The sequence below is a fragment of the Halichoerus grypus genome, chromosome 1 (assembly GCF_964656455.1).
Source record: "Halichoerus grypus chromosome 1, mHalGry1.hap1.1, whole genome shotgun sequence".
Classification (NCBI taxonomy): Eukaryota; Metazoa; Chordata; class Mammalia; order Carnivora; family Phocidae; genus Halichoerus; species Halichoerus grypus.
Window position 1 is genome coordinate 19,079,342 of NC_135712.1, and position 25,277 is coordinate 19,104,618.

The 25,277-nt window shown below is 40.5% G+C and overlaps 1 protein-coding gene and 1 pseudogene across 4 annotated transcripts in view; both read right to left on the bottom strand.

Moving 5' to 3' along the window:
- JAM2 (junctional adhesion molecule 2) overlaps window positions 1-25,277 on the bottom strand; it is an 85,534-nt gene that overhangs the window by 44,709 nt on the left and 15,548 nt on the right. For 2 of the 4 annotated variants that reach the window (XM_078056504.1, XM_078056401.1), the window contains exons 2-3: window positions 23,519-23,742; window positions 16,378-16,439 (exon numbers count right to left, since the gene is read on the bottom strand). In XM_078056504.1, the coding sequence (XP_077912630.1) occupies window positions 16,378-16,439; window positions 23,519-23,535 (79 nt within the window). In that variant the 5' untranslated portion in view covers window positions 23,536-23,742. Of the gene's footprint in view, window positions 1-8,036; window positions 8,107-14,810; window positions 15,361-16,377; window positions 16,440-23,518; window positions 23,743-25,277 lie in introns of those variants that run through there. The other 2 variants (XM_078056432.1, XM_078056469.1) reach the window with 2 other exon arrangements.
- Window positions 16,455-16,577, bottom strand: LOC118537748 (U4 spliceosomal RNA; annotated as a pseudogene).

Below are 25,277 nucleotides of genomic sequence, written 5' to 3' on the forward strand. Positions count from 1 at the left end.
AATGGGATGGGAGGTGAGGTGAATTCCTGCCTCTACTAATGCCTACATTCTCTTGCTCATGAATTCATGGTGTATTTGGGGAACGTGTTATCTCGCATAGAAATCATTTCTGACATAAATGGCTACAATGAGAGCGTGCATAAGCTCCTGGCACAGGCTCTGGGCGGCTTCGAAATGCCTCTAATTCTTTCATTCTCCCCCCACAACCAGAGTCGTCTCCAGAGAATCCTTAGAGCTCTGGGGTCTTCAAGGTTAAAGGAACTATGGGAAATTAAATCATATAAAGAACTCATTTGGAACTTGATATTAAGTTTTAATGACATGAATTTGAGCATTAAATGAATATTTTAGGAAGTGTGAGCAACTTTGAAATGTGCTTGAGTTGGTATGTTAAGCACTGGATATGCCTTTACCTATTAAAAAAAAGCTGAAGTAGTCTCTTCTGTTGTTTGGAAGAGCCAGAGGGTGGACAAAAGAGGCTTGATTGGACTGTCCTCCATTAAATAAATGCAAGAGAAAAACTTTAAATTTTTAGGAATTTAATCAACTCTCTTTTTCATATTCATCTTTTCTTGTCATCAGTCTATGACTCTGACATGTACTCATCCAATGGGTACTTTTAGATTTTAGGGAATAAAATATTAAAGTCCCTTTCAAAGGAAATGAACTGAAAAGTCCACACTACACTACAAAGAAAAATGTCACTGTTATGCAGATTTACTAACAGACTTTGCTATGTAACCCAGGATCTTGGAGTTCGTTAATGACAGCATGTTCAGTTTGTTTGCAGGCATTTTATTTTTCCGTTAGTGTGAAACAGACTAGCTAGATTAAAAAGGGGCCCATTCAGACAGAATTCAGGTTTCTTATACTGGTTAAGAAGGTGTAGAGTTTAAGAGAGCAGTTATTTCAAGTAGACTCACTTTGGTCTACTTATTTTCTCTTTAAACCAGTAGACTCAAAGGTGGATTGTCCAATAAAACCCAGAGGACTTAAGAAAAGAAATATTGGAATTTTCATATATTTATCACATTCTTTTTTTTATAGGTTTAGTTTTTTTACTATGACAAATTTTCTTTTTTTTTTTTTAAGATTTATTTATTTAAGTAATCTTTACACTCAGCATGGGGTTTGAACTCAGAACCCCAAGATCAAGAGATGCACGCTCTACTGACTGAGCCAGCCAGCTGCCCCTATGACAAATTTTCAAATATACACAAAAGTAGAACAGAACAATAGACTCCATATACTCATTATTTGGATTCGACAGTTGTAAAGATGGCCATGTTTACTTCATCTATCCTTTTTGTTGTTGAGAAATTTTAAAGCAAATCATATATAGCTATCAATTTTCTTTATTATTTTAGGAGGTATCAATACAAACTAAAGACATATGGCTACAATAACATTAAAATAACATATTATAATTCATTCCTTAGTATAATCTAATACCCTGCCCTAGTCAAATTCACCTAATATCTTTTTTGAATCAACATCTGCATTTCAGCATTACACTTGCTTCTTAAGCTTTTTGTCTTGTTTTGTTTTTAATCCAGAGCTAACCTGCTCCATATACTTTCCTCTCATCCATTGACTTGTTGAGGAAACCTAGCCAGTTATTCTGTAGAACAACTCACTTTCTAAGTTTGTCCGTGTCTTTAATCTGTGCATCTACCCTCCTGTAAAGAAAAGGTAGCTTGCCTAGAGGCTTGATTCAGATAAAGGTCAATTATTATTATTATTTTCTTGAGGGATGAGCACAAACACTACATAGGGAATGCCACATGCTTCCTGTTTTATTGCACAGTGATTGTCCTACTTTTAATGATGCTAAGATTAATCAGTGGTTTTATTTATTTATTTATTTTTTTTAAATCTTTTCTTTTTCTTTCTTTTTTTTTTTTTTTAAAGATTTTATTTATTTATTTGACAGAGAGAGACACAGCGAGAGAGGGAACACAAGCAGGGGGAGTGGGAGAGGGAGAAGCAGGCTCCCCGCAGAGCAGGGAGCCTGATGTGGGACTCGATCCCAGGACCCTGGGATCATGACCTGAGCCAAAGGCAGTCGCTTAACCGACTGAGCCACCCAGGCGCCCAAGATTAATCAGTGGTTTTAGATGATAACAGCCTGGTCCTTCCATTTTAAAGGTCCCCATCACATTTTGTCTCATTTTTAATAATCCTATCCTGAACCAATGACATGTTGCAAGGTGATAATGATTAGATTCTATTGTTTCTCCTATTATCTTTGCACATTTACTAGCTTGACTTCTATAAAGAAAAATTTTCTCTGTCACTTAAGTTTATATGTTATATATATACAAACATAAAGGAAAGCAGGATGAAGGCTTACTTCTTTATTTTGATTGTTAAAAATCAGGGTAGGGAGCCACTGATGTAGTTGGTTCTAATGGTGACCAAAGTGTAATGATTATTTTTTTAATTTTTTTTAAATTTTATTGACTCTCTTTTTAATGTCTATAATTGATACATTTAAAAATATGTTTGGCATCTTTAAATCAATTGCCTTCACGGGGCGCCTGGGTGGCTCAGTCGTTAAGTGTCTGCCTTCAGCTCAGGTCATGATCCCGGGGTCCTGGGATCGAGCCCTGCACCGGGGAAGCCTGCTTCTCCCTCTCCCACTCCCCCTACTTGTGTTCCCTCTCTCGCTGTGTCTCTCTGTCAAATAAATAAAATCTTTAAAAAAATAAAAATAAAAAATCAATTGCCTTCAATATTTTTGTTTTCATTTTTGATTCTCAAATTGCCTCTAATTTGGCCACAGTGAGACTTTTCGTGTTGATTCCTGTGTCCTTTAGACACGACCCCATTAGCTTTGAGAGTTCTCTTGCCTTCTGGCACAACAAAATAAGTGTTTCCAGACTCATATATGCCCAACCCTAAACATGGAATCAGTTGTTCCTCCAAAGATTCCCTGGTCACTGCTAGTGTGGAATGGTATTTAGAGATCACAGTGTGTATGCTCACTTTTATGGTGTTGTAGGATAGATTTTATTATTATTCCCAACTACTCTTTCCCTTCCCACTTATTATCACGTGATATCCAGGGCCTCCTGGTTGGCAGGATACACTTCCCCAGCCCAGTTGCAGTTTTGACCATGTGATTGCTTTGACCAATGAACATATGCCCTGGTAAGTGGCAGCTTTAAGAGCCAACACGTAGTTTAGTCCATCTCTCACTTTTCCCTTGGCCACGAGGACTGTCTGTCCCAAACGGGGTCAGCTCCTTCAGCCTGGGGCCTGGAATGAGAACAGGACATGCAGAGCTGACATGGAGCCACCAAAAGGGGATGAAAGCAGAAGTCATGTGTATGGTGGCAAACTACCGAGATTTTTTTAGGTTGTTACTTCATTAAAACGAACTGATACAGGTTGTGATTTCATCTAGGTTTTTTTTAGCGGACAGAGATAGGAAATATGCAGTTTGGGAATGAAAAAAGCATTAGGAGTTCATACTGATATTTCCAATTCAAATATACATGATAAGACTTTTACTGTTTTTTAAAACATAACACTTGGATCTCTTTTTTCCTTCACTGAAAATCTTGATATCCATGTTATTATAATTATTGATTTGCATTATTCTGTAGTATAATTTCAAAATAACACCACTGCTTTCAATAATTTTCATTGAAAATGTATTTGCAGCTTTATTTATCCTTAAAATGAATTCTATTACTCAGTGGAATATTATATTCCAAACTCAGACTGGAAAAATTCTTTCCTCTGCATGGTTACATCACTAGTTTGACACAGTAGGTTCATTTCTGTCCATTTGTTTTCAATTTTTTAGATGGCTGTTTTGGTGAATTTATCTTTGAAACAGAACATTTAAGTTTACACAACCAAATCTATGTAATAAGTTATTAAGAGAAATCAGTTCCATTTCTGCCCCTTTCCACCCATTGTGAGTGGTTTTCATTTAACCTTCCAGTATTTTTTTCTTACACAAAATACAGCATGCTACATTATACTGTTCTGCACCTTGCTTTTTTCCTTTTGCTATACCTATACATGGAGATCACCCTCGTTCCTTTTTATGGCTACATTGCGTACCATTCTGTTCTTTATTCAGCCAATCTCCTATTGATGGGCATTTGATTGTGTTCAATCTTCTTTATAATAAATAATTTTGAAATAAATAATACCATTCCTGGATCATGTCCTGTTTTTTGCAAATACAGCTTTGGAACAGGCTCCTGGTCGTGGGGTTGATGAGTTAGAGTAGACATGCAATTTGTCTACATATTGCTGAATTCTTCTCCATAGCAGATAGATCACGACACAGCCCCTCAGCAGTGAGAGTGTCTGCTTGCACACAGCTTCAATAATTGAGGATGCAGATGAGTTATGTGTTTTTGCTAATCTGGCAGGGAAGAGATATTATCTTTGTGACAGTTTAATTTGCATTTAAGTGATGTTGAGCGCAGTGTCATATCTGAAGAACTATTAAAATTTTTCTTCTGGGAACCCTCTGGAGTTTGTGTTGTATGTGCACCATTTTTCCATTTTGTTCTTTATATTTTTATTTTCTTTCCATTTTTAGGGCTTGTTGCATATCAGTGACAATACTCTTTGGCTGAGATTTAGAGTGCAGATATCTTTTTCCCAATTTGTCATTTGCCTTTTGATTTTTGTATGGTATTTTATTTTTTTCAAGCAGATGCTCTTTTGATACATAGTTTTTAAAAGAATGCATCCATGCTTTTGTTATTTTTGGGGGGGTGAATTTATTACTTACTGACATTTAGATCTTTGATTCATTTGGAGTTTATCCTCATGTACACTGTCAGGATCCGATCCATTTCCCCCCCCTCAAATGGCTACCCAATTGTAACAATATTTATTAAGCATTCTCTATGGTTTGAGATGCTCCTATTTTATATATAGATAGATGAGTGGAAAGATACATCTCACATCTATACTAAATTTCCAAATGAACTTGGGCCAATTCCTGGACTTCATATTCTGTTCTACTGGTCTGTCATTCTATTCATGTGCTAGTCTCACAGTGTTTTAATGATAGAGGTTTTATCAAGTGCCGTAATATAGGGCAACCATTACCTCATTTCTGCCCAAGGGCATTATTGCTGATTTATTTTTCATTATCTCATTTGTCTGATACTTATTTTACATGTATTTTATAATTAATATAATCTATTGATACAGAAATACATGTATATAATTCATTACCAAAAACGTATGTTGGGGCATATGCTCTTTTTAAGAGAAGTAGGACAAGGGAGTAAAAAAGTTTGAAGAACCAGTGCTCCAGGCAGTATTTTTTGAACATTTCAGCATCTTCATTCAGATTTTCTGGGAGAGTAGCACAATAGAGCTGAAAATCTTAGGATGCATCTAATCTTGGCATTTTCAATGAAAGAACACCCTTGGACCTAGTTGATGAGTCACCTGGACCCAGAAGAAAGTTTTTCACTGCCAGTGACCAGGTGTCAAGATCCCACAAGAAGATATGATTACTAGACAAGAATGCCTAGGAAAACCATCTTTGGTTTGGAAATAAAGATCACTTTATCAGGCCCTCCCCTCTCTTTTAGTAAACTTTTGCCTACTGAGGGACATGGATTGCTATACTATCAATTGAGTGGCAAAGAGATTGGACCATGAGGGCAAAGTCTGGAATCGCCTGCTTGTACTTGCAGAGAGTACTTGTACAACTCTCTAACATCCTGTGTTGTAGTTTATCTCAGGCAACTTGTGAAAAGGTATTGTTTGATTCATTTGAACCTTTAATCAATGCTTACTAATTCAAGAGGAGTTTATGTGGGGTTTTTTTTGTGTGTGTGTGTGTTTTGTATTGTTTTGTCTTTTACAATACAAGAAGGCATCAGACAATCAGCAAAATTTCTTAAAACTCTATAGGGCAGACCAGTCTCTGTATTACCTTGTAAGTCTAAACTCTAAGGAGGCTATGGTTCATGAGGGAGAAGGAAGTTCTAAGAGCAGTCAAATTATGCATTCATTAGGGAATATTAATGTTATACATGTCCTGGGAGCCTTAGTATTAAAATGTCATTTTACGAAGCTAAGAAACAAATAAACATTAAACTCCAGGTTACTTACCTCTATTCAATTAAGTATTAGAGAATCATTATGTGCCAGGCAGGATTCTAGGTGCTAGAGACACAAAGATGTATTGTCTCTGTCCTTGACGAACTCACAATCCAGAGAGAAACACATGTAAACATGGTAACAGTGTAGCCAAGTACAAAAGAGAACCAGGAACATACCAAGAACACCAGGAGTGTAATATAGTAGTAGACTTCAGCTTTGAGGAATGGATGAGCTGGAGAGGGTTAAAGAGAAGGGGTTTAGACCTTCAGGGAGTAATTGCATTTGGCAACAATGACAACACAACAGCAGAGAAGATGGTTGGGAAGGAGAAACATTGTATCCAAAATGGCATAGTTGTTCACTCCCTCACACACACCCACACAGGCAGGGCATGAAAGCACATGACTTGTTCTGGGACCAAAAGCATTGTGTGGGGCCAAAGTCCAATGATCCACAGCTCCCATTAGCTTATGTAGAATTTTTATCCTATTTTTTTAATGACATAGCCGACTGCATGTTTAGATTACTCAACAAATATAGACCTTGAGTTACTGTTTATTCCACGGTGGGAGTTCAACTTCTGATTAGAATCCATTCCTATCTTAAAGTGCCTCTAGAGCATTTTTAAAGACATTAGCACAATTCTCCCTTTTCAAATTTAGCACTTTCCCAGTAGTTCAACATGTTCCCTTTTTATTTGCGGCCATTACTTCTTCTTTGGTCTCCTTTAAAAATAGCACCAGTTTGCACTTGTCTATAAGTCTCAGCTAGTGCTGGTGCTGGCCTTCTCTCGGCATTGGCCCTTACCTTCTACTCTGGACTTTTTTCATAGCATGGGAGTTGGGATTTTTCCCTTTCTAGATTTGGTCACTGGTTTGGGAGTTTATTTCCCTTTGTTTTGTTACATTCATTTTGTTTCACGACTTACTTTTGTTGGTTTTAACTAGAAGGTAACCCATGCTGCACTTTGGCTTAAGGATTTTAAAGGCCTCTGCAAGATGTTATCATGAGTCCTATTTGTGAGACATAGCTTTGCGTTGTGGTTTAATTACTAGTAAAAATAAATTTTTGCATGGGGCATCTGGGTGGCTCAGTTGGTTAAGCTTCCGACTCTTGGTTTAGCTCAAGTCAAGATCTCATGGGTTGTGGGATCAAACCCCCCAACCCTGGGGCTCCGTGCTCAGCAGAGAGTCTGCGAGTCTGCTTGAGGATTCTCTCCCTCTGCTCCTCCCCCCACTCATGTGCACGCTCTATCTCCCTCTAAAATAAATCTTCAAAAAAATAAAAAATAAAGTTTTGCAGAAAGGCACAGAATATCATATATAATATGATTTGATTTGTTGGAAGGTGCAGAACAATAAGCATAGTAAATTTTGATTTTTTATTTTTAAAGAAACGATACAGGTATGCTCCTATATGCTGGAAATGTATTTTTTCCCCCATTTTTTCTGGAACTATATACAAAAAGTTTAAGAGTAGGCGATCTGTAAGGAGTGGGAATAGAAGTCAGGGGGGCTAGAAAGGGGAGTTATTTTTCACTTCTGTACTGTTTGAATTTACCATATACACACCTTGTTTTTAGTTAAATGTGTAAGTAAATGCATTCAACAATGATCTATTTTTGTCTTTGATTATGCCCATAAATAAAGTATTTAGCAAGTTTTTACAGTGTGAGCAAAGCTAAAACTAAAAACAGCAGGTGACTGCTTTGTCAAAAGGAAAGTGAGTGAATTGGAAATACCCAGAATAAAGGAGAAAGACCAGATTAGGCTTTTTCACTCCTTACCAGTATAAAAACAACTCAGTCCCAAACTGTCCTTGTGAAAAATTTTGAAAACTAAAACAAAACAGAAAATCTAACAAAACAAATAAAAACTGCCAAGACATAAGAAAGAGAGAGAGAAAGGCAAAATTCTTCAGTTAAGAACTAAAACTCCCACCTGTTAAGATCACAAGGATTCTTGGGGTGCCTGGGTGACTCAGTCCGTTAAGCATCTACTCTTGATTTCAGCTCAGGTCATGATCTCGGGGTCCTGGGATCAAGCCCTACTTTGGGCTCTGCGCTCAGTGGGCAGTCTGCTTGGGGTTGGGGATTCTCTCTCTCCCTCTAAACTAAATTAAAAAAAAAAAAATCACAAGAATTCTTGCTCAGGACTGTTTGAGCCAAGACAGTGGAGAGCTAAGAGTGTAGCTCTTGAAACACCTTCATGGGACTAGGTCCAGTAGTTCTTTGCTTCTCTGTTCATAAAATGTGGGAACAATTTAAAACTGTAAACATTTCCAAACCCTTCACTGGCCTGAGGATTCCAAGAGTAGGATTCTGTGGGTTCTGTTAGCAGGCATTCATTTGAGCACACACATTCACTCTCTTTCTCTCCCCTGCTCCCTCTCTCCTCCCCCCTCTCCACCTCTATCCCTCTATCTCTCTATCTCTCTCTGCATCTCTGTCTCTCTCATACAGGCATACCCTCACATACTGATTAACACAGAAGGCCACTCTTCTCTCCATCAAATCTAATCCAATCACCCTCCTAAGGATGGCAAGATACAAATAAGGTAAAACAATGCTGAAGGAAGACAAACCCCGGGGAGGCGGAGGGGAGAGAATAATATTGAAAGATGATAAATAGTAGCCCCAAAAGCTAGTTTCATGTTTAGATGTTGGGAGCTGAAAGAGAGTTAGAAACACGTGTAGCATACACCATTTTTAAAAATTCCTTAAAACCAAAAAGACGTTTTTCTCAAATCCCTGATTAAATTTAATTAACTACATTTCAGATTTAAAACGATTTTCTGTGGGTGAATGTAAATGTCTAATTATATATGTGCATGTGCATGTTTTCAATAAGCCGTATAAAAGAATACTTAGGAAGTAACACTGGGCTGCTCCAATAACATCTAACTGGGCTCCCCACTTCCATGTCCCACCCACCCATCCTGCCCGTTCTCCACACTCCATCCAATGTGTTCTCTTTGAAAGGCAAATCTAACTGATACTCAGTGTTTAAAAGCCTTCAATGGCTTCTCCTCATCTTTGGGATAAATTCAAAATCCTAAATCTGTCCCACAAGGCCTTCTTACCACCTGGTTGTTGCCTTTTGTCTTCCCCTGTCCTCCATGCTCTGGCCATAAGGAACTTCTTCCATTTCCTGCTTGCTTTTGCTCAAGTACCTCTGTGCAGCATTGTTCCCTCCATATCTGAGACGGCCTCCCCGCTCCTTCACTTGCCTAGCATATTCTTTTCATGTAGATAGATAGACAAGTGTCTATATATATGTGTATTTTATAATAATACAGATATATGTGTATAAAACTTTAAAAAAACACATTTTAAAATAAATCCTTTAAATAACAAAAGTGAATAAAACAAACTGTTTATATTAGTATAATACTTATGTAACAGCCTATTATTTGTGTTTGGATAGGACTCTCAGTAATGTAGGAGATCCATTATAAATGGTAATATGAATCTTTAACTCCACTGACCCCAAATATTATCAATAACAACAGGACCAGTTTTCTAAGTGTGCTATACATGTGTACACATTTAATTCTCCCTACACCTACCTCTACGAAGTAAGTCTATTATTGGGATTGTCACCATTACAGATCAGTAAACCGACACATACAGAAATCAAATAGCTTGTACCAGATCATACAGTTAGCTAGTAAATAGACACAGATTTCAGCATCAGAGTACATGTTCTTTACTGCTACACTATGTGATCTGAAATAGAACTCAAAACATACAGTTCTATATCACTATAAATTATAATTTAAAGGTTAAAGTTAAGGTTGCTCCATGGGATCTAGAATATTCTTGGCTACAATGCTGATTACACTGTTATTGGGCACATCCTAATTTTGGTTGGCGTGATGGTTTCTCAGAGATGTCCACATCCTAATCCCAAGAGCCTAAAACATGTTATCTTACATGGTAAATAGGAATTAAGGTTGTAGGTGGAATGAAAGTTGCTAACCAGCTAACTTTGGGGTGGACAGATTAACCTGGATTACCTAGGTGGGTCCAATGTAAGTATAAGGGTCCTTATAAGTGCAAGAGGGAGGTATATGGAAGAAAACCAGATTTATAGAAGCCTAGCATTGCTGGCTTTGAAGCTGGAGGAATGGGGCCACCAGCCAATGGTCTCTAGAAGCTGGAAGAAACAGCTTGGAAGCTGATTCTCCCCTAGAACCTCCAGAAGATAGCTGCCCTTCCCATACTTTGATTTCAGCCCAGGGAGACCTATTTCAGGTTTCTGGCCTCTAGAACTTTAAGATAATAAATCTGTGTTATATTAAATTTGTGGTAATTTGTTTCTGCAGCAGTAGAAAACGAATACGGTTGGATTGTTTTTCTGAGTTCTGGTCATGTTAACAGTTAACACCTCCCAAGAAAACAGTACCCAGTTTTAAGTTTTCTTTCTCTGCTTTTGCCAAAGAAAGCACTTGACCTAGACTCTGATTCCCCTTTTCTATATTCACCTTCCTCTTCCTCAAGGCATCAATCTGGCAATACAGATATACTGGAGTACCGACTCAGTAGTGCTATGGGATGAAAAGGTTATTTTAAATAATGGCCTTCACAGATTTCTTCTGGTCCCACTTCAACAAACACAGCAGCTCTAGCTTCCATAGTTCAACACATCTTCTCTACCAACAATGCCGACCAACCGGAGGAAACCGATGTGATAGAAACCATGGGTAGAGAAAACATATGTAAATGTACATAGGCTCCTCTCATTAAACTGCTCTGGTGGAAGGATAATGAGTATTATCAGCCTTGGGGAATTTGCTGTTCTCTTTATGCTGACTTTTTGTCTTAGACTTCTTCCTTTTGAATGTCATTTCTGTCTCAGTTTTAAAACCGTTATCAGGTCTACCAGCAAGCCCAATCTGACCTTTATGTTCATCAGATAATTAAGACCATGCCAGGATGGAAGCAGTCCTCCTCCGCAAAGTGATGATGATGCTTTGTTCATAACAATGTTTACAGAGGGCAGAATTTTCCTGGCACTGGTTCCCTGGAGTGCTCTTTTGGGTCAGTTTCACCACCGGGGTAGGACTTTGTGATTTTGCAGAAGATCCAGACCTCTCCCTGCTCCACAGCCCTTATCAGTTGATGAGAGATTACAGACTCAGGCCAAGTAGCCTGGCTTGGGTTCCAGTCCAGAGTTGAGGACCAACTGCAACCAGCCATGTAGTGTCAGGAACAGCACACTTCTCTCATTCACATTCAACTGCTTGGCTTAAGTGTCACCTCCAAGAAATCGGACACCTCACCTACTTAGCATTAGTTAGGGCTTCATGATTTATATAGCAATCATTAATTCCATCCATCCATTTTTCTACCTACTCCACCTCATGCCCTTCCTATCTGATCAACAGGTGTCTATTTACATGTACTATTAACCAGGCACTTTGCTTAGCACTGTACATACAGTGGTGAGCAAACATGAAGAAATTCCTTCCCTCGTGGAGTTCCCACTTTCATGGTAAAGAAAAATAGAGTTTCACTAAACACACAAGTAAATGTCCATGTATCAACAGGTACACTGAACTCATAGTCCAAATAACAGTGGCAGCAGCAACAACAAAAGTCTTCCAGTCTACTAAGAAAGAAATAAGAATACAGACAAACAGAAATAAAAGGAAAGAATGGAATAAGCATGATATTATATAAAATAGGATTGGGACAAAAGGGTGGTACAGTTATATTGGGGATGGATATTAAGAAGATGAGTATGTAATTAGAGAGTAAGAAATCCACAGAGTCTTTTTTTTGAATGAAGACAGTGGAAGGAGTTAAGTGCTCAGATAGAAGTCCAATTATCTGTGGAACAAATTCTCAGATCTTCAAACCCCAGTTCCATTTCTTTCCAGCCTACATGAATGAGCTTTCTTGAGGCTTGGGGACCATTATATGTAAGCTGAAGATTTGTTCTGTTTCATGCATTTGCTGAGAACTTAAAAAGAGACAATATTCAAGAAAGCCCTTAGAACAGTGTCTGATATATACAAAGCCTTTAATATACTGTTTTTGGAGTTGGACATGAAACCTGAATGGATCAATCACAAATAGGACTGTGGAGTGAAACTTAGCCCTGAAAAACATTCTTGTTTTTCAACAACACTCTGATGGCAATGAGCATATCCAATGCCTACATCTTGGTTTCTCCCATCCAAGCACTAACCAGACCCAACCCTGCTTAAGCTTCTGAGATCAGATGAAATCAGGTGTGTTCAGGGTGGTATGGTGGTAGACTCACATCTTGGTTTCTAATACCATTCTCCAATAAAAGGAACCAGCACTCCTTGGAGAAATGGCTGATCCTAGGACTGGAGCAGGAAATATACAAGATCAGCCTGAAGCACTTTGTGTTGCCAGAAATGAACACAAAGTGCTAAGGAAGCACTAAAAACAAAGATGCATATATATATATATGCACATTTTTGTATCTTCTGACATATCCCCCATTGTTATATATATATATATATAAAATGCATTTTATCATTTACCATTAATGATGGGGTATGTTAGAGGATACAGAAACCACTAGAAGAACTCCCAATGGCCAAAGCTGGAAGAACTTTAGTACTAAAATAAATAAAATCATATTGGACTATAATCCAAAGTATAAAATAAATATTCATAAGCCCATACTGATATAGAAGTCATGAGGAAACATCAGAAAAACACCAATTAAAGGACATTCTACAAAATACTTCACCAGTACTCCTCAAACTTCAAGATAATAAAAAACAAGGGAAGTCTGAGGAACTGTCACAGCTAAGAGGAGCCTAAGGAGACAGGACTGCTAAATATAATACAGTACCCTGAATGAGATCCTGAAATAAAAAAGGACATTAGGAAAAAATGAAGGAACTTTGAATAAAGTGTGGACTTTAGTTAATAATAATTACCAAAGTTGCTCCATTAATTATGATATGTATCATACTAACATAAAATATTAATAAAAGGAGAAAGTGGATGTGGTATATATGGGAACTCTCCATACTATCTTCACAATATTTCTTTAAATCTACTGTTATAAAATAACTAAGTTTATTAAAAAGAAAAAACAAAGAAAAGAAAACATTCTTGCAATGCCAGACCTTTTGGCATCCTGGGAACAGCATAGAAAAGATCCACACATACTCCCAAATTATTCCCCCATAGGAGTCAGGGTTAGACGAGCCAATGGTTTGATTTACCCAGTCTGAAGAAGAGGTTATTCTGCTCATTCATCTAAGCCTGTGTTTGCCTCTTGGTTATTTCTTGGCTACACTTTCAAACTTAGGGTGTATTGTTTCTCTTTTGATCACTAAATAAGAATAGAAGAGTAAAACCATGTTCTCTGTTTTTAATTAGTAGCAATTCTAAAGTCAGTCTTTTTTAATTGAAATTTAGGATCGTCAACAAAATACGTAACTTTCCCAGCAGTTTTGTGACAATACCTCCAGCCTGTCTCTTTGTTGCCCTTTACCATTACTGCATTTTTTTCTTTGTGTGTCCAACACGATACCAATTTCAAAATTGCATAATGGTTTTATTGTGAAGATTTGCCTTCTTGGTTCGATTTTCTGTAATATAGGTCAGCACATGCCCCTTCACTGAGACAACTTGCACCTTCCTCCCCCACTAAGGAACAAAGCTCACATCACGTTGAATTCAGCGATACTCACTTCGGCAATAAGAGCGTGAGAAAAAGTCATTGTATTATGGTATTAGACACTCATCCGGCGGGTTATTTTAAATATTACCAGAACTTGAATAGCAACAATAATAACCCATTCTATTAAAAAGGGGTGGGGGGAGAAAAAAAGAGAAAGAAAAAGGAAAACAAGAAAAACAATAGAAAAAAGGAGGACTTCATTGCCTAAGTGCTTAAGATCTATTTCGATTTCCTCCATTTTCCTAAAAAGTTAACGGGAAGAAAACAAACTTAATAGGAAACGTTCCCAGGATTTTAAATCTCATGAGCCCAGAATCCGTGAAAATCCTGTTTAGAACCACCCCGTGAAATAGGCTTTGGGACGTCCCCCCGCTACTCGTTCATTCAGCTTCTGCCTCTTCTTAACAACCATTCCTGTGGACGTCCCCCGAGGACACAGCAGCTGGCTGGAGTCCCCAGACCAGACTTCCCTAACTGAATATAGATGTGCAGGTGGAGAGGATAAAAGTAGTTCTGGCTCGACGGCCACGAATTCCCCTCATCCCCCTGCCCCACAAGTGCGCCGCGTTTTACCGGTATAGCAGGAAGCCTCAGAAACCAAGACAACTCTACCAGTACCCCCTTCCTTCCCTGGCACTTCGCGTGTGGCCGGCGCCTGCCTCCCTGTGATGCCATCTTGAGATCCTAGCATCTTCCAAGTAGTTAGTGAGTTCTTGCATTCTGTTCGCGTCCCTGCGTCTTTGAAAACGTACCCGAACTTTGGAAGAAGGTGAGAAACCTGCTGGTGTGGACTCTTAATTTTCTCCACCCAGAATCGACAAAGTCAGATGCTATTTACAATAAGCTGAACAAACCGCCCCCGCGCCAGCCTGCGCCCCGATTCCCGCTCGCTGGTGCCAAGTCAGACGCCCCGCGGCGCACCCGCAGCCCCGGGCCCCGGAGACAGCCGTCCGCGAGCGCCGCGTCCAGGGGCTGGAGGTCTGGGGGCCGGGTCCCGGCACGCGTGGGTGGGAGGGTGGAGGTACCCCAGCAACTCACAGCCCAGCGCGACCACCAGGTAGCGCAGCAGCAGCAGGAGGAGGCGGTGGCGGCTCCTCCTCGCCATCTTCCCGGGGTCCGAGCTGGCTGCTCCTCGGAGGCCGAGGGTCCCGGCGGCCGGAGCGCGGCAGGCCAGGCGGGGGCCCCTCAACTTCTGGGGCGGGAGTGCAGGAGAGATTCGCTCCGGGGAGAGGAGGGGAGCGGTGGGCGGACCCTGATGGATGTCAGTTTCCCCCTGCCGGGGGCGCCTTCTCAGCGGGCAGCCTAGCGGCAGGTCCGGCCTGTCCCCGGGCTGCGGGGGGGGGGGAGGGGGGGGCGGCTGGGCTATTGCTTTTGTGGGGTGAGTGGTGGGAGGGGGTGGGCCGTGGATGCCGGACGAGGTGTGGGCTGGGTCCTAATGAGGGGGCAGGAGGAGGCGAGGAGCGGAAGGGAAGCCCTGGCGGGCGTCCCCCGCCCCCACGCCGCCGGGATTGATCGGCTTTGTGTCTGGTCCGGCGCGGGGCTGCCCGCTGTCCCCCGGGCGAGGAGCCGGGGGGCGGGAGGCGCGGGCCGCGGGGGCTGGGGGGAGGCGGCGGTGGAGGGCCACTCCGCCTGCCTCGCTCCAACTCCTCTCTTCCTTCTCCTGGCACAAAACTTTTTGGGTTTTCAGCCTAGGGGTGGAGATTTTTGGAAAATTTCTGGCCAACGGGCGAAGCTGCGGGGGAGGCGCTGGGGGCGGGCGGGGGGGAGATGGGGTTCGCGGGCTCCGCCTTGGACGCCGGAGGAAGAAAAAAAAAAAAAGCAATCAAGACTCTTGCTAGAAGGCAGGGCTCCGATCTTAGCAATAGCCTTGGCCCCTTCTCAGTGTAAGCTTTTCGCTCTTCGGAGAGTTGAGGTGTGTTTTGTGTTCTTTGCTTTTCACGTGTCAGAGTTGGAAGTTCATCTAACGGTGTAAAATATTTATCATGTTTCTTTCCAGTTATATAACTGCTGCCTGTGGAGTTTTCCACATGTTAAAACTCTACAGCTGCCCTTTGTCAGGTTTATTTTTGGTTTACTGTGCTTTTAAAAGGGAGACCCATTATGAATGCTCTGTTGCCTTCTTTAAAATTGACCTGCACTTACACTGCACACACTCCAAGGGCTAAACAGACAATTTTTGTATTTGCTCCCAGAGACCAAAAATGTCTAGTGCATTCAAGAATAGTGACAGATCTGGACCTTTCTCAAGAGAAGAAATTGTTATACATCAGTTTTGTTTCTTTTTTTTAAAGGTAGAATAATGAATAAAATACTTAATAGAAGAGAGTTGATTTAGTGGGGTGCACATGAAGAATTTAGCTCACTGGACAAAGGCGACCAGAGTTGAGATATGCAGAGCTGTGAGGAATGAGACATCCCTGCTGTTTCCTTGGTGACAGTGATGGAAGCTTGATACCCAAGGCAGGGAGGGGCAGAGGACCCAAACAGTCAAAATGGCCAAAACGTTAGAGCTATACTCCAGTCAAGCAAGGAGAGAGGACACAGATTTAACAACAGGCTTATGCCAGTTTTTCTGGGTAGCAACCAGAAAAATGTAATGCTTTACAAGAGAAGTTGATGGCGTTCTCTTTTCTCATTCTTGCCACTGTATGTCTCTTTGGCTCCTCCCTAAAGATACACACAAAAAAAGGCATACTTTTTAAAATTAGTATTCTGTGACATCCTATGTGAATAATTGTTTTCAATTAGCAATAATCGCGTCTCGGATAAACCTCATTGGGTATGATACTGCCGCTGCGCAAAGCTTACTATGTGAATAATTGATTCACTCCATTATTTGTCACCCAGTTAATGCATTTGCCAAATAGCTACATTGTGCTAGATGCTGGTGTACAATGATGAACAAGATTGAGTCTTTGCTGCTCATGAGCTCATAGTCTTGAGAGAGAGAAAGAGTCCCATCTGGAAAGACCTCTAATACCACATGATAAGTGTTGTGGGAGAACAGAAAAAAGTAACAGCAGTTCTTATTGAGTGCTTTCTCAGTGGTGGAGTCTGGATAGTGCTAATCTAATCCCCCAACAATTCTGTAAGGCAGAAAATATTATCACTCCCACTTTGCAGATGAGAAAACTGGGCTGAGAGATTCTACTGGCTTGTTCAAGGTCAAGGATAAGGGAATGTTCCTCTGTTGGAGGGTGTGTGCATGGCTTTATTTAGGCATGGAAAGTTACAGATTCTGAAAGGAATGAAATGAGCAAAGGGCACTCTAGGTAGAGGATACAGCAGGATCAAAAGCTGGAAGATCTAAAAATTATGGCTTGTTTAGGTAAAGCAGTGTTCTACAGTGCCAGTTTATATGTGGGATTGGTGCAGAAGAGGTGGCAAGAACTGAAGAGGGGATTGGATTATGGGGGTCATTCAGTGCCATACTAGAAACTCTAGCTAGACCTTATCCTATAGTTAAAGACCTTTTGAAAGCACTAGGGTAGGATATGAAAAAAAAAAAAAATCCACGTTTTAGAACTGTGCTGTGTAATATGGTAGCCTCTAGATCCATGAAGCTATGTAGATTTGAAACCAGTTAAACCTAAAATTCAATTCTTCAGTCATACTAGCCATATTTGATGTTCTCAACAGCAACAGAGGAGGTAACGGCTGCCCTATTGGCCGGCACAGATATAGAGCATTTCCATCATTTCAGAAAGTTCTACAAGACATTGCTGCCTTCCAATGATGACTCATATGGAAATATAGACTGGATTAGGGATAAGAGAATCAGAATGTTAGACAAGTCTGAAAACTATTGCAATATTCTTAGAAAGAGATGAGGTATGAAGTAAATGGGGTAAGTAAAGAAGCAGGTAGATTCAAAAGATATTTCATAAACCTGGGTAGCAGGATTAGGTCATCGATTATAGAGGTATAGAGGTGATGAATGGAGAAGGTAACTGAGTTTTGTAGCCTGGATGGATGGATGTGGTAGTTATAAATAGCACATTAACTGAATAAGAAACATAGGGAGCATACATAGTTCCAGCAGGTTTGAAATGAGTTGACTGATTTGCTAGAATGGCTCACAGAATTCAGGGAAATGTACTGACTTAGTATTACCTGTTTATAAAGAACAGTACAACTGAACAGCCAGATGAAGAGGTACATAGGGTGAGGTCTGGAAGGTCCTGAGCACAGGACCTTTTGCCCCATGGAGTTGGGGTGTGCCATCCTCTTGGCATATGGATACATTCACCAACCTGGAAGATCTCTGATCCCTGTAGTTTAAAGGTTTTTATGGAGGTTTCATTAGGCAGGTATGATTGATGAAACCACTGGCCATTGGTGATTAACTCAATCTCCAGCCCCTCTCCCCTCTCTGGGGGTGTAGGGTGGGGCTAAACTTCTAACCCTCTAATCATGCCTTGGGCTTTCTAGTGACCAGCCCCCAGTCTGAAGCTATTTAGGGGCCCCCAGCCACTAGACATCTCATTAGCATTCAAAAGACATTCATGATTCTGGAGATTCCCAAGTGTCTTAGAAGTTTTTATGTTAGGAAACAGGGACTAAGATCAAACATTATAACAAAAGATGCTCCTATCACCCCATCTCTCAGGAAATTACAAGGATTTTAGAGGCTCTGTACAGGAACCAGAGATGAAGACCAAATATATATTTCTTATTATATCACAATATCACACTATACACTCCAACCATCATGCTTCTTGGTATTTATCCAAAGGAGTCGAGAACTTATGTCCATACAAAAACCTGCTCATGGAACAGCTTTATTCATAATTGTCAGTCAAGATGTTCTTCAGTAGGCGAATGGATAAATAAGCTGTAGTACATGCAGACAGTGGAATAATAATCAGAGCTAAAAAGAAATGAATCCATGAAAAGACCTGGAGGAACCTTAAATGCATATTACTAAGTGAAAGAAGCCACTAACTGAAATGGCTACATATTGTTTGATTCTGACTATATGACATTCTGGAAAAGTCTATAAACTATGGAGGCAGCAAAAAGATCAGTGGTTTCCAGGGATTAGGGGAGACAGAAGGATGAATAGGTGGAATACAGAGGATTTTTAGGGTAGTGAAACTACTCTGTATAATACTACAGTGGTGAATACATGTCAATATATATTTGTCCAAACCCATAGGATGTGCAACACCAGGAGTGAGCCTTAATGTAAACTGTGGACTCTGGGTGATTATGATGTGTCCATGTAGGTTTATGAATTTAGCAAACATACCATTCTGGTAGGAGGATGTTGATAATGGGGGGAGGGTATATGGGAAGTCTCTGTAACCGTCTGCTTCATTTTTCTGTGAACCTAAAACTGCTCTAAAAAAAAAAAAAAGCAAAATCTAGCAACAAAATTAAAAGAAGACCTAGGGAAAGATCACAGAAAAGAGAAGTCAGAAAGTGTGAGAGAAACTGGGAGAGAAATAAGCAAAGAGGTGTTTACAGCATCACATGCCAAAAAGGGGATTGAGAATTTCTCCTGCAGTTAGCAATTATGAAGGCATTGACCACTTGGACAATAGAGAAAGCAAGCCTCTGAAAAACTTGTAGAAAAAACTTAAGAGACTTGTGTTCTATACTTAATAAGGTATAAAACTAGTGCATAAGATAAAAACAAACAATGAAATGCTTACAAACGTCAGGAGCCAGATGATGAAAGGAATAGCAATAGTTAATATTGCTTCATCGATGAGTGGTTGGGAGTTGCTTTCATTATTGTTCTGCTTGTAAGAATCCTTGCCCCAGGGAGCATGGGGCAGCTTATAGGGAGGAATGAAGAGGAAATACAGGGAGTCCCTCAAACTCGCTTTTACTCTCTGTGATCATATTGGGCTCCCCCTCTCCCCAGGTGTCATAATCACTCTGACACTATAAACAGTTTTGTCAGGTTAACATAAGTGGGGACTTGGTGCTTTTGGACATCGTACCATTTTTTATTCTTTCCACCCACTTTAATTCTGAATTCAAGGTAATGTTGAGGAGGGTGTCAAGGCACATTTACTAAAACAGGCAATAGAGAGAAGGGCTGGGTTTAAATTGAGGGACTTCTCACAACACCTCAGATCTGGTATTTCTGTGTTGGCTGGGTTATTTTTCTTCATGGGTGTGGAGAAGGTGCTGGAAAGAGTGTCTACACTCTGCAATTTGGAGAAAAGGAAAAAAAGTCATTTCCAGAACCACACAAATTCCCAAGTGTCTCTCCTATAATTTTAAACTATGGATAGAATTTAAGGTCTTTAACTAATGGGATCCTCATTACTTATCCCTCATTATTTTCTCCTCAGATCATTTTCCAGAATAATCCTCATTTCAACATTTCATTCTGATATGCCCACAAGCACACTCATGGCTCATGTTCAAACCACAACCCTTTCAAGCCAAATAAACCTATTCAGAGAAACCCACAGTGTCTCCAGCATGTAGCCTTCATTACTCTCCCAAAGTGACGTCTTTCTTCACGTACATCATAGCAAAACTTTCTTCCAAGAAAAACAAACAAAAAAACCCTCACTAGACCCTGGTTCTAATTACTACAAGCAGGAATATCTTTCTTTCACATTTTTGCTCTCAAATGACTTAACATCACTAAGGTGGTTCGACGTGCCAACTAAGTGAACTTCACCAGCAATCAGTAAATTATTAATGCTTTCTTTCTTTTTTAAAAGCACATTTATTACCAACTCAATGGCTGGCTTCTTTATTGAGTGACAATTAGCGATTTCATAAGGAATTAGATAATATGAAAATGATTTTTTTGTACATGAAATTTCCTTCAGGGAGGAGCTAGCATCTAACAAACATTTGCTAGGGTCAATGAAGAATGGACAGGCACCAATTAGTCTATAAGCATGGAATCATGACAACCAAAACTTGGGGAGAACTTAGAGATAATTCACAACTCCATTCCTCTCTCCGTTTCTCCCCTTTCTCATGTCACAGTTAAAGATGATAGATAATGACGGTGCCTGGGTGGCTCAGTGGGTTAAGCGTCTGACTTTGGCATGATTTCAGGGTCATGATCTCAGGGTCCTGGGATCGAGCCCCATATTGATCCCCATAGCGACCTCCCCGCTTAGCAGGGAGTCTACTTCCCCCACTCACTCTGCCCCTCCTCCTGCTTGTTCTCTCTCTCAAGTAAATAAGTAAATCTTTTTCTTTTTAAAGATTTTATTTAGTTATTTGAGAGAAAGAGAGAGAGAGAGCATGAGCAAGGTGAAGGGCAGAGGGAGGAGCAGGGTCTCCACGGAGCAGGGAACCCAACGCGGGACTCAATACCAGGACTCCAGGATCATGACCGGAGCCAAAGGCAGACGCTCAACCGACTGAGCCACCCAGGCGCCCTTAAATAAGTAAATCTTTAAAAAAATAAAATAGGATAGATAATGAGACCCAAAGGGTGAAATGACCTACTCAAGATCACACGGCAAGATAAGAGGACAGCCAGGCCTGGAATGAACACTTGTGACAATCATGTTCAATAAGGAAAGCTATTATGTCTGTTTTACAGGTGAGGTCATTGGGACAGAGAGAATGAGCCACAGACCAGAATCACAACAGCCTGTGGGTGGTAGAGGGAGGTTTGGAATAGCACCTGGCTCACTCCAGACTCAATGTGCTTAACCATTTATGTGCACTGTTTCCCATACACCCCCATCCTCTGGTCAAAGCTTATTCATCCTTCTGTCTCTGCTAAACTGCAGTTTCCTTAGGAAACTTCCCTGCCTTTCCCGATTGGATCAAATCCTACTGTTGCAAGCTCGAATTACCCCCTTCCTCTCTAGCATCACGGCTGGGATTTTAAACTCAAGTGGTCACACTCAGTCACTAGTAATAAATTGGACCCCATGAAGGCAGAGTTCATCTGATTTTCATTTCTTTATTATAGCCTCTTTTCCTAACAAAGTGTCAGTTATTAAATGCTCAATAAATATTTGACTACTGGATGAATACACAGATCCCTATATCTTTGATGAGAATGTGATTGGACTGTAAGTTGTTTTTCTTTTAACCCAATAACTTGGTCTCTTTAGGCTGCCCTAACAAAGGACCAGACACTAGGTGGCTTTAAACAACAGAAGTCTATTTCTCACAGTCTGGAGGCCAGAAGTCTAAGATCCAGGTGCCAGCATGATCAGTTTTTAGCAAGGGTCCTCCTCTGGGTTGCAGATAGCCACCTTGTCATTGTATCCTCACATGGCAGAATGAGAACTGGCTGCTTCTCTGGCCTCTTTTTATGAGGGCACTAATCCCATTCAGGAGGGTTCCACGCTTATGATCTAATTCCCTCTCAAAGGCCCCACCTCCAAAATACCATCACATTGGGATTATGGTTTCAATATGTAAATTTTGAGGGGACACAAACTTTCGATCCATAGCACCTAACAATATCTTTGTAAAGTCAATAGCTTCAATATTTCTATACGCTAATCTCATTGCTAAGTACTGTATTTCCATTATCTCCTTGATTGTATACCGGAGGAAGTGAGGGTAGGAGTGAGGTCCAAAAGATTGCCCCAGGACACCCAGTTGGTCAGTGGCCGAAGGACATGGTTCCAAGTCTGACACTGCCATGTTCCCTCCACTCTTGTAACCATCTTTCCAAGTCAATCAATCTGCTGCAGCATGGGTCCTTATGGTGACTTAGCATTTACTGTGGGGATATAATAATTATATTACAGATTCATATTTTATATACTTTGAGGTTGTTTTGTTTTTTTAACATCATAAATTGTGGTGCACATTCTTTTTTTTAAATTAACTTTTAATGTATTATTTGTTTCAGGGGTACAGGTCTGTGATTCATCAGTCTTACACAATTCACAGCACTTGCCATAGCACATACTGTGATGCACATTCTTATACATTTGTGCTCTTGTCTAATTATTTCCTCAAGGTAGTTGGTGGGTAAAAAATTGGCAAGCTTTTGATTCAAATTGGCAATAGCAGTACTGAGTTTTTAGTAGTACAGTCTCTTACCTGACTGTTTTCCAAAAGAGTATTTCTGCCATTGTGCCAACAAAGAAAAACATGACTTAAAAAATATTCTTTGCGGGGGGCGCCTGGGTGGCTCAGTCGGTTAAGCGCCTGCCTTCGGCTCAGGTCGTAATCCTAGGGTCCTGGGATCGAGCCCCGCATCGGGCTCCCTGCTCAGCGGGGAGCCTGCTTCTCCCTCTCCCACTCCCCCTGCTTGTGAGCGCCCTCCTCTCTCTGTCAAATAAATAAATAAAATCTTTAAAAAAAAAATATTCTTTGCATTTTGGTTAATTTTTCTTGAATTACAGAAAGAAAAAGATAGTAGCCCTTTTTCTTTGGGCCTAGTCCTCAAGGCACTCTTTTGAAGTATGGAATTTAGTATGTACTCCAACTGAGGCAGATAAATAGAAGTGCGTGTAGCAAAACAGGCTGTTTATTATTTATTTGATATTTATATCCCAAACATATTTTTCTTTAATATATCTGTATAAACTTTTTAATGTTTTGCATAATCAAATTCTTTTTTTAAAAAAGATTTTATTTATTTGAGAGAGAGAGAGATCACAGAGGGAGAGGGAGAAGCAGACTCCCTGCTGAGCAGAGAGCCCAATGTGGGGCTCGATCCCAGGACCCTGAGATCATGACCTGAGCCCAAGGTAGACACTTAACCGACTAAGCCACCCAGATGCCCCATAATCATCAAATTTTTAATGCTGATGGAACTCTATACTTAGAAGAATGTTTCTTACCAGCATCTCAACTGCATTCTTTCATCTTTAAGATCCTTGGGAAGGTGTTGGAGAACATGAATGAACTTGATCTACCTTGCTCCGGCAAAAACTGGATGGGATGGACAAGGGATAGAATGATGCCTTTTCACTCGCAAAGATTTAGGAATTCCACTGTGTTCTTGGATCTGTCTCCTTTAGGCCAGGTGGATAGTTTCAGTCTTTCCAGAATGCTCTTTTGGGCTCTGATGAAAAGTAGTTCAAATTAACATTTAGTTTCGACACTGATAATACTCTAAGCGACAACATTCTGTCCACCGCACAAGCCAAGACTTATTATTATTTTTTTTTGAAAAGTCAAGAGAGGGCGTATTTTCTCACATGATATCCTTTAAAACCCTGTCATCTCACTGAATTTTTAAGGTTTGCCTTGTGCCTTTTAGATGTAAATCCTCTTAGGAATTAGAACACTTTTCAGAAATATGTTTTTTTCCTGGAAATGTAATATTATAAAGAAAGCCGGGCTGTTGATTCCCTGAAGTGTGAGGCATCATCCCAGGCGCAGAAGTTCAAACGCTCGTCTGCTGGCTTGGAGCCAGTGAACACAGTGACGGGGAACACTGGAGGCTTTGAAAACGCCCCGTGGGGATGGATGCCGTTTAACAAGCAGGATGCCCGGGTTAGAGCCCCTGGGGTAAGTGGCCATCCTGGTTATTCCTTCCTAGGATAGGGACCAAACATCCTGGAGTCCTGAAAGTCAAAAGTGAGGATACACACCCCATTCCAGAAGCAACATTTCTTTTTTCCTAGATACACTCTTAGATAAGACACCTACCTAACCCCTCTGGAACTTCAGTTCCCTATATGTAGAAGATGCGACTGAGGTATGTGATTGTAAAGGCACTTTCAACAATAAAACTGGACAACTTTATGTTTTAGTCTTTCAATTTAAAAATGAAGAATAAGCCAGTCTTCTAAAAACAATACCATATATTACTGCTGGAAAGATGTCAATATGATAAGCGACCTCCACTCAACTACTACAGATTTTTTCTTTCTCTTCCTACCCCCAGCCACTACACATACGCACGGACGCACGCACCAACACACGCGTCTCATTAACTATTTAAAATATCTTCAGGGGCGCCTGGGTGGCTCAGTCGTTAAGCGTCTGCCTTCGGCTCTGGTTGTGGTCCCAGGGTCCTGGGATCCAGCCCCGCATCTCCCTCTCCCACTCCCCCTGCTTGTGTTCCCTCTCTCGCTGTGTCTCTCTCTGTCAGATAAATTAAAAATAAATAAATAAAATATATTTAAATTTATCCTAGTAAGTCAAGTGTTAGAATAGAAAGGGTATCAGGAGATAGAAGGGAGAGATGCCTTTTGCCTGGCATTTGAGTTGGGGTTTATAAGACACTCTGTGTCTTCTCTCCCCTGATCTTCCTCTTATCTCTTTTCCAAGCTCCCTTCTTTCTGCATTTAAAAGCTCCAACATGTTAGCTGAGAGTCTTAACTAAGAAAAAGTGGCTGGTATTGAGCCAAATCTTCCACAGCGTTTTTCCATGAGGAGAGCTTTGGCTTTTGGCCTAACTTGACCACGGTCTTCGTCAATAGTGTAGAATTAAAGAGAACTTTGCTTTCTGCTGTCAAGGCTCTTCTGGAAACATCAAAAAATAAAGTCTCAGCTGCTGGTACTTGGGCCAATTCTAACAGGTCCAGGTTTTTTTTTCTCATCTCCTGCTGGTTGGGGAAAAAGTGATGGGAATAACAATGGAAGCTTTGT